We start from the raw sequence: 10,374 nt of genomic DNA, 5'->3' as shown, positions 1-10,374 counted from the left end.
AAAAAAAAAAAAAAAAAAAAAAAAAATTAGTCTCAGAGCATCCTTAGTGCATATCAAAGCTGACAGTTTCAGGCCAGTTAGTGAAATAAATAAAAAAGAGGCATAGCTTTGTGGCTCTCATATTGGTGGGAGGGGCCAGTTAATTAAGATATATACAAATCTTAGGAAATGTACTAATTAATGGCTACATTAAACTTATGAACATATCAGAATATACCGTAAAGATCACAAAGCAGAGGGTGGTATACAAATGACAGTGTAGATTTTCCAGAATATAGAAAATAATTCTATAAATAAAATTGCAAAACCCAGAGAATAGGCTAATCCATGAGCTTGACTGGAGAGGAAGCCTGAGTGGCTGGTCTGTTCGAAAAGCATGTTATTTCATACCATTAGATTCTCAAGTTTGTGAGTCTGACAGTACAAAAGTTAACCAGACTATGAATAATTGATGCTCTCAACCCCTGCTATGGGTTGCACACTGCAGCGCACGTTAGGGGAAGCCAGTTTCCTATCTAGTAAAGTTGAAGCAAGGCAAACTTCGCCCTCCAGCACCGCCAGCGGCAGGTTTATGCCCTTGAGAAATGTTTCACATCAGTGCTGGGAGACATTTTGGAATGTCCATAGCAGCAGTTTAGATAATCTTCTAGAAGAAAAACCAAGTGTCCATCAGTAGCGTAATGGGTAACCGTGCTGTGGCGTGTTCTTCTGATGGGGATGCTACATGTCTGTGAAAATGAATGAGATGGGTACGTGTTACACACATCAGGGAGGGGCACTCGAAGAATGATAAGTAGCAGGATGTTCCTTCAAGCTCAAAGACATAAATAAACAATATTTTTGGATACAAGTGTATGGCAAAGTAACAACAACAACAAAAAAAAAAAACCCAAGTAATAAAAAAGCATTGAATCCTGACCAGGACTCCTGACTGGGACTCCTGACTGGGACTCCTGACTGGGACTCCTGACCGGGACTCCTCCTGACTGGGACTCCTCCTGACTGGGACTCCTCCTGACTGGGACTCCTCCTGACTGGGACTCCTGACTGGGAGAGGCACAGTTGAGCCAGAGGCTCTCTCCTAGTCTGAGTGCTAATTACATGTTTGTTGCTAATAACACATAATTTTAACAGATATTTATCTTGAAAAGTTAAGTTGTACATTTCCTCAGTGGCATGGGTTCTTGAAGAGATTATGGCTTACCAACATAAGAACACTCATTTTACTAAAATCACTAATGTCCTGGCCATGGTCATACATGACTAAGTGCAATCCTAGCACTTAGGAACAGAGGCAGGAGGATTGCCACATATTCCTGGCCAGGCTGCTCACTGAGTTCCAGGAAAACCAAACTACAAAGCAAGAAGCTGTCTTAAAAGAAGTTAATAATCTAATGCACTTTAAAAAGTAATAATAAGTCTTGAGTCATTTTCTAGATTGTTCTAGGGCTCACTCCATGTTGGTTGTAAAATCACTTTGTCACATGAGACTGTTGTTATATTTCTTGTGAGGCTATTAATCTTTACTGTAGTAGCTACTTAAGGCCAAGTTAATGCAAATACATTTAACAGTCACCTCCTCCGAGTTCTGACTGTTAGAGCAAGACCATAGCAGAAGAAACATGTCATTGCTGTGCCTTCTTTGAAAAACTGAGATTAAAACAACCTACTTTGTGTGGTGGCTATTCTTTATTGTCAGCTTGACTACATCTGTAATTAACTAAAACCTAAATGGCAGGGCACACTTGTGAGGGATTTCTTTTTCTTTCTTTTTTTTTTTTTCTTAAATGATTTGAAATGGGAGGATCCACTTCTAATCCAGATCCTTGAGGTGGGAAGATAAACTTTTAATTCAGATCTTTTGATGTGGCAAGATCCACCTCTAATCTGGACCACGTCTTCTGCTGGATGCCTGTATAAAGGACGTACAAGAAGGCACCCTGCTCTCTGCCTGCTTGCTCTCACCCTCTATTGCCATTCCTTCACTGGCACTGGAACCTACTTTTCTAGATTCTAGCATATACTGAAGACCAGCTGAGCCATCTACCCTCTTGGACTGAACAACTGCTGGGTTCTTGGACTTTCCGTTCATAGGCAGCCATTGTTGGATTAGCTGGACCTCGGCCATTCTAACAATTCCTCTGCATTCGCGTTCATGCGCGCGCGCGTGTGTGTGTGTGTGTGTGTGTGTGTGTGTGTGTGTGTGTGTGCATATGTGCATGTGTATATGTGTGTGCGTGTGTCTTTGTGTGCGTGTGTGCATGTGTGTGCACATGTGTGCGTGTGTGTGTGTGTGCGTGCGTGTGTGTGTGCGTGTGTATGTGTGTGCATGTATACGCGTGTGCGTCTGCGTGTGTGCGTGTGTGTAGGTGTGTGTGTGAGTGTGTGTGTATGTGTGTGCATGTGCGTGTGTGTATGTGTGTGCGTGTGTGTGTGTGCATGTGTGTACGTGTGCGTGTGTGTGCATGTGTGTACGTGTGTGTGTGCATGTGTGTACGTGTGCGTGTGTGTGCATGTGTGTACGTGTGTGTGTGCATGTGTGTACGCGTGTGCATCTGTGTGCATGTGTGTGTATGTGTGTGCATGTGTGTGTGTGCGTGTGTGTGCGTGTGTGTGTGCGTGCGTGTGTGTATTTGAGTGTGTGCGTGTGTGTGCGTGTGTGTGTGTGTGTGTGTGTGTGTGTGTGTGTGTGGAGTGTACATACAGAGGGAAAGAGAGACAGAGACAGAGAGAGACAGAGGCATTCAGTCTCTAAGTTCTTTTCCCTTAGAGAGCCCTGACTAACACACCCACATCTGTGGATGTCTAGGCCCTTGGCCCATATGGCACTTCGTTTCCTTAGCAGGTTGGGGAAGAACTAAAAGATTTGATGTTCACTTCAAAGAAAAATGAACAGTATAAGTGTACTTAGGATTTGCTGTGTTTGAGTAATGGCAAAGCTGATTGTCTCCCACTCAGGCCCTTGCAACTTGTCACCAGGCCACCCCCAGGCAGCCTCTCTGATGACAGTCACTGCTGTGCACTTGGTCTGTCTTTGGAGACCACAAAACACCTAGTAACACTTCCCATCAAGCACCAGAAATGGGCTGGTTTTTAAGACCTGTCCCTTAGATCTGAGCTCTAGGAGCTAGCTACATGGATGAGTACTGCTCCATGCTGCCAGAGAGAACACTGTCTAAAGTTGACACCTGGAAACTGCTTGATTTGCAGGGAGAGACCAGACTACAGCTTTCAGAGGTGCATATTAAGTGGACTCATGTGCTTTCTTGGAAAATCACATTTTCTACACAGCAGCATGCCTGGGTGGGGGGTGCAGGGGCAGGGGGAGAAAGTGTGTGTGGGGTGTGTATGTGTGTGTGTGTGTGTGTGTGTGTGTGTGTAAGTTGCAAGTGCAATCTTGTGTGTTTGGAATGCCTTAAGAATGAGGGATAAAGGGACAAATTCCCTTAAATGGGACTGCATACACAGAATACAAGATGTTTGCCCAATGAAAGATGGCTCTGCAGTACTGCATGGGCCCTGCCAACTTGATATTACTCCTACATTACACAGAGCATGTTGTGACTATAAATTTTAAAACTACAACCCAAGTGAATAATTGGCTTTTTAGCACATTCCGAGACACTGTCAGGTAAAAGGCAAGAGAAGGTTTCTCCGGCAGAGGGACACAGCTGGGAACTAAGCCTGAGTCAGCTATAGCTTGTGATCGAGGGTCTAGTCATCAGTGTGGGTTTGCGTTTCATGGGTATTTATGTTGGGTTTTTGGTTGGTTTGTTTGTTTGTTTTCAAACTAAGTGATTAAATAAATAAAAGAAGCTATGTATGAACCACCATGGGGAGTGAGACAGAAAGATTAGAATTAGAACAAACAAAACCCACCACAGCAGCGGGGACACCCCTGTGTAAGGCCAATTTCAATCACTGAGACAAAATTCCTGAGAAGAGACACCTGAACAAAGAAGGTTCACTTGCTTCATATTTATTTCCTCTGCTGTTCCTTGGCCTCTGATGAAACAGAAGCATCCCAGGCAGGAGCATGTGGTACAGCAAAGCTGCTTACCCTGTGGCAGCCAGGAAAGTGGAGGCAGAAGGCAGAGACAGAGAGATAACATGAGCGTGGAACAAGACAGAGACAAAGTGCATCCTTCCAGAGCTTCCCCACTGGCCTCGGGCCTCCAGCTAAAGGCCCCTCATGCAGATGAGTCCACCACCTCTTAGTAACCCAGTAAACTATAACTCTGTCACTGATGAGCATAATGATCCAGTGCCTCTGAGCATGGCTGAACTGCTCAGCACTTCCTAAGCCTTCAAGGCATTATCTTTAGGAGGTCATTCTCAGATCTAAGCCATACTGTAGCTTTATATTTTTGTGGCTGAAGCTCCCCGTATTTGGAAACTGAGTATGTCACTGGAGATGAAAATGCTGAATGCAAGCTGAATGCCTTAGCTCTGGAGCCATTTTGCCTGTCATTCCTTCATTGGATTGCTTTGCATTAAGATTCCATAGTCCCTTGTCGGGTGGTGGTGGCACACACCTTTAAGCCCAGCACTTGGGAGGCAGAGGCAGGTGGATTTCTGAGTTCGAGGACAGCCTGGTCTACAGAGTGAGTTCTAGGACAGCCAGGGCTACACAGAGAAACCCTGTCTTGAAAAAAAACAAAAACAAGCAAACAAACAAACAAAAAGGTTCCATAGTCCCGCTGCTTAGCTGAGAAGCAACAGGAAGAAAAGCCTCTGAGGGTGCAGGGTGATTTTACAGAGCCTCCCAGTGCCTGGGGTACTCACTGGGCTTTGGTACTTAATGCTGACACCACTATATAGCTTTTTATAAAAGTTGGGGTCTGGTGGATATTAGCCCCACATATTCATGTTATATGAACTTGTGTGCAGCACAGCAGTCCCTTCCTATATGTAGAGAGGAAGGATAGAAAAATCAGTGGCCTTTGCCTCTCTACCCTACTCACAGTCATCCAATTGTGCATCAGGAAAAGATGATGCTTAGAATAGAGTTGGTACCCAGGGACTGGTCCTCACAGGGCAGTTTGTACTCTTAAATCAGGTAAATGTTGGTATCATGCTGCTCTGTTGGTAGGATCTCCACGTAGTAAGGGGAGAGTTCATGTGTATCCAGGAAGCTTGTCTCATCAGAGAAAAATTCTATGAGATTTTATTCTCTAAAGAAATCTCTGCAGAATTCCCTCTGGAATAAACCCATGGAAAACAGAGTAAGCCTTCCTCTTTCTACCTCTCTAAAAGTGAGGTGATGGACAGGTACCTAGGACCTTGAAGGGAGTGTTTGTTCCTCTGGCAAAGTATGCTGTAGCCCTATGGCAGAAGAAGCATGTGTCTGAAAGATCTACGTCCTGCATGAGGTTTTGACAATAACAAGTCCCCTTTCTGTTCTCTCAGTTCCACCAACTACAGGAAGCATGCAGTGTCTGCCTGGTGTGTACAGGCAGCCAGGCAGCACTTCCCAGTCAGGGGCAGAGCAAACTAAAAGCACTGAGGTTTCTGTGCGTGAGTCTCCACACACATCCTTAGGTCAGCAGCCTTCCCCTTCAACCTCAAGTTCCTGATAGACACCGAAATAAGTTCCCTGTGACCACAACAATGGGGGACACACTTGCAGAGTTGAGATATCCCCCTTCGCCTTCCATCCTCTGTGCATAGGAACGACTGCTCACCAGGCATTGCTGTTTTCATGTTGTAATCATTAAATAAAGATGTAAATAGAAGTTGGCAACAGCTGTCGATGGTTAGCAGAAAGCCTGCTTATGTATGAAGAGGAGTCTGAGGTCAGGCACCTTGCCCATGTGACCAACCACACTGCCTCTTTGAGGGGTCCAAGAGTCACATGAATTTAAATAGCACTCCATCAGTCAAATTAACAAACATTTATTGCCTTGCTGCTACATACAAAGTAACACATTGCTAAGAAATAACAACCAGGGGGCTGGAGAGATGTCTCAGCGGTTAAGAGCACCAACTGCTCTTCCAGAGGTCCTGCGTTCAGTTCCCAGCAGCCATATGGGTGGCTCACAACCATCTATAATGGGATATGATGCTCTCTCCTGGTGTGTCTGAAGACAGCCACAATGTAGTCATATATATTGAATAAATAGTTCTTAAAACAATAACAAAAAACAAACAAACACAAAACGAAGGAAAGAAATACAACCAGAAAGTTTGCACCGTGAACACCAAAACCTAAAAACGCCATTTTTATGAATTCTTAGACATTCTTCCACATAGACGTGTGTCTCTAGTGTTATCTATATGAAGATATACACCTGTTTTAATAATGTCTTCACTACCTGGGACCTACAGCGGCTAAGAGCCTGGTGGGGAACAAAACCCAAAGTACGCCCAAGCAGCAAACATGGGTACGAGGCGGTTCATGTTCCGCACCCTTGGGAAGCCTGGGAGTCGACTCTTCACTGCAGACACAGCTGAAAAGCTTGGCTGTGCTGTTCCAAAGCGCATAGTGTAGCATTTGGGAACGAAGCTGACAGAGGACTAGCACTCTCACAAGAGACTAAAGCGCTGAGGCTGCAGGTGATTGGCTAACAGCCAGCGAGCCCCATCCATGCTGGTGACCCTGGGGATCACAGTATCACAGCAACATGTGGTGATTTAAAACTACCCGCATGGCCTCTAGTCAGCAAGGGAACATGCTTATAGTGAACTCTGAGAGTGTGCAGTTGGACAGCTTTGCCTCCAGAGTAGCTCAAATAAACAGAAAGTCTTGACGTTTAAGCGGGTAAAGCCATGAGCAAGCTGGGAAAACTTGCTGCGGTGCACACACTTCTCTTCATCCCAGATTTTTGCCCTGCCTTTTAAACCTGTATACAAGAGAGGTCCCAGTTCCTAAATAGAACATTGCCTTTATTTGAGCAATTTCATAAAAGATGGCAAAATGACACAGTAGGTGTGAAAGTGCCTTGTAAACTGTGAACTGATTAGCGGTGTTGCCGGTTTACATTGTTTCCTTCCATAGCACAGCGAAGTCAGGTGCTCACAGATCTTTAAGTCTTGGCCTTACACCCAGAGGAGAGCTTCTTATGGGAGTCTTGTTCGTGGAAAGCTGCAGGGCTTCAGGATTCTTATCCCCTCCTGTGCCTCTATGCTATGAGGTGTTATTCTAATGGCACATCACATCACACGGGCTTCTCCCTACACTTAGCTTAAAGCAAAGAAACTACTCTAGGTCTGCCTCCACTCTCATCCCCAGACACTGCAAACAATGCAGCGTGTGTGTCTCACCCAATGCCCTTCACCTCCAAGGAATGTCTGTGTGTATCGGCAGGTTGGAAGGACCTGGTTATGAGCCGCAATGTGCTACGCCTTTCCCATCCATGAGCCCTGTTCTCTCTATGTGTTATTCCCACCTTCAGCACTGGCCATCTAACTAAGCAAGTAGAACAGAGCAAGCAAGCACATGGGCTAAGGGCTACTCAAAGGCTCTGCTTACCTTACCTCATGTTGCGGTGGAATTTCAGTGACCTAAAGAAATTGGTCACGGCAGTGTCAGGCTGTCATTCTGTCCCCTGCTCTCGTGTCTCTGGCTTGTACTCAGAGTTGGCTCTGCTGCAGCTGCAACCTCTGTAAGATCCATATTTCACACACAGAGCTGAAAATGCCACATGTTGCATGTTCTGACTCTCTTCTTTTAGAATCTCAAATGTGTTTTTAAAGGAAAAAAAATGGCAAGCCCTGCCCAGTGATATCAGTATAAATAGCCTCTGCACATTAAATGGAAGTTATGTTATTCCTTACATAGTGAACACTCATAGACTTAGGAATCATGTTTGTGACATCAGTGCCACAACGCCTATTCTAAAGTAGCTTTGGGGTACTGTAGTGGGAACATCTACAGTAAGGAGCTGTGTGCCCCAGAGTTTCAAGGTCCACCATTTTGTACTTCAGAGGGCGTGGATTAAGAAAGCATTAGAATAAGCATGTGCTCTTCTTCGTTTTCCAGCATGCACATCTCTGAAAGCCAACAAGAATTCTTCAGAATGCTGGATGAAAAAATTGAAAAGGTAAGCAGGCAAATAAACTGCAGTCCTTCAAGATGAAGGCACTCACTGTAAGGTAAGATAACGGTACTTTTGACCCTGTGTTCTAAATCGTCGGGCAAAGGATTGGACCGAAACTTAAAACAGAGTATATACAGAAATGATGGGATCTACGCCCCCCCCCCCCGGGGCGTAGGCTTCTCTAGCTCATTCTAGTAGGTCAAATCAGGTAGAGCCCATCGAAAAGCACAGACCTCATACTGCAAGGGATGCTACTGCCTGCAAGAGCTGCAAGGGATGCTACTGCCTGCAAGAGTCCATCAGGCACCTCCATGTGCCTGCCACTTCTCTGAACTCTTTACAGACATCTTGTACTTGTGTCTGCTACTACCCTCCTCTAGGCAGCGACCTTTTTGCCTCCAGACCATGCCAGCTAATTACAGGTAATACAGAGAGCTATTGTCTGCCTTTTGCTGAGACTCCCAATGCTTGAGTGACTTTCCCACAGTTGCCTATCTAATACAATGCTCCCCTTAAGCTACAACCTCACCGGCTGCAGTTTCAGTTAGTCAAGAGTCAAGTGAGGTCCAGAAACAATAGTGAAAAAGTCAACTAATAATTCATAACTCTTACGCAACTCATAACTATTGTCATAATTGTCATTCATTGTCATTAGCCTCTTACTGTGTCAAATGCATACATTAAACTTTATGGTACACGTGTGAGGACGTGTGTGTATATTCGCACACGACCTAACCATCATCCAATCAGCGTGCATACACGAGGGTGGTCACCTAAGCTGACAGAGCTGGAAATTCCTCACAGCCAGTACTGTCAGAGCTGTGCTGTTACACCACAGCACTGCTTGTAAGTTTGTGGTGATGCCACTGTAAAAACCATCCCCCACTCTCAACTGCATGGAAGCACAGCCCATGCAGTCATGGAACATAATGCCAGGTACCAAAGGGCTATACCACCGACATGTATTCCTACGCTACTTGTAGCTGTTTTAAATGTATGATATATGTGTGTATGTATGTATAAGTCATTAAGAAATGGTGGCCTTGCCACATCAATATCTGACTCATGCATCTCGGGGACCCTCGCGGACTCTATGAGGTGATTGACCCGTGCCATCCAGACATGTGGGAGCTCCCTCTCTGTGCAACAAAATTGCTGAGTGATGTGTTTCTCTGAATGGGTCTTCATCATTACATGGCATTTGACTGTATATAGGAAAACAGAAGATATAAGATTTGCCACTGTCCCCACCTTTAGGAATCTTTGGGAGGCTTGGAGACCCATTCCCAACAGATAATACGGATACCTATAGTAACCATGATTGGAATTCCATAGTCCTAGCTCATCAGAGTCTCCCATGTTGCTGCTTTTCTACCCATATATAGATTTACACTGACAGAAAAATACAAAGTTCATCTATGTAGGAATGTAAGCAATAACTTAAGCTCAAATACCCCATGTACTGAATGGAGTATAGAACCAGACGACAATGTTAACTTAAAAATCTGACATAACTTATGAACACTATTCTAAAAAGGAGTAAAAATTAAAACATATTGTGCTATAATTGAAGCATCACAGGGTAGTCCTTGAGTTTCATTTTTTATTAATTTATCATGTGTGTGTGTGTGTGTGTGTGTGTGTGTGTGTGTGTGTGTGTGCAAGTGCATGTGTTTGTTCAGGTGCACATGCATGTGTATGCATATGGAAGCCAGAGGTCAATCTTAGGTATCATTCCTCAGAATGTCTCTGCTTTGTCTTTTGAGACAAAGTCAGTGGGACCTAGAGCTTGCCAGATAAACTAGCCTTTCTAGCCAGTGAGCTCCAAGAATCTACTGTCTCCACCTCCCTAGCTCTGAGATTACAACCATGTCATGCCTGGCTTTTTTATATGATTTATGGGGATAGAACTTGGGTCCTTGTGTTTTCAAGTTAAGTATTTCATGGATGGAACTCTCTCTAGACCTCTCCCTTTTTCTAGATTGAGGGCTGTTAGGCAGGTATTGTTTTTAACTTTTGTTTTTTGAAAACTTCATACTTGTATACAATGTATCTTAATCATATATGCCTCTCACTCCCCACTCTAAGTCCTCTTAGGACCCCCCTTCACATCTCTCTCCCAACTTCATGTTATCTTTTATAATTTTAGTCTGTTTTTAGTCCACTGAGTCTGATGAGCCTTAGTTGCTTTTCATATGTGTATGGACATGGGGGAATATGAGGAACCTACCAGGACCCATACTCCTAAAAAAGTTATTCTCCCTCCTATCCAACAACCATCAACTGCCAGTGACTCCTCTGCTACAGTGACTCTCCCATCCAACAACCATCAACT

At 44.5% G+C, this 10,374-nt stretch overlaps 1 protein-coding gene across 4 annotated transcripts in view; it reads left to right on the top strand.

The window, feature by feature from the left end:
- CUNH1orf21 (chromosome unknown C1orf21 homolog) overlaps positions 1 to 10,374 on the top strand; it is a 218,297-nt gene that overhangs the window by 186,663 nt on the left and 21,260 nt on the right. For all 4 annotated transcript variants that reach the window (XM_031384668.1, XM_031384662.1, XM_031384646.1 and 1 more), the window contains exon 5: positions 7,982 to 8,042. In XM_031384668.1, the coding sequence (XP_031240528.1) occupies positions 7,982 to 8,042 (61 nt within the window). The remainder of the gene's footprint in view (positions 1 to 7,981; positions 8,043 to 10,374) is intronic.

The sequence above is a fragment of the Mastomys coucha genome, unplaced genomic scaffold (genome assembly GCF_008632895.1).
Source record: "Mastomys coucha isolate ucsf_1 unplaced genomic scaffold, UCSF_Mcou_1 pScaffold1, whole genome shotgun sequence".
Taxonomy (NCBI): Eukaryota; Metazoa; Chordata; class Mammalia; order Rodentia; family Muridae; genus Mastomys; species Mastomys coucha.
The sequence above is the reverse complement of the archived record's forward strand: the minus strand, read 5'-3'. Positions and strand labels throughout refer to the sequence as shown.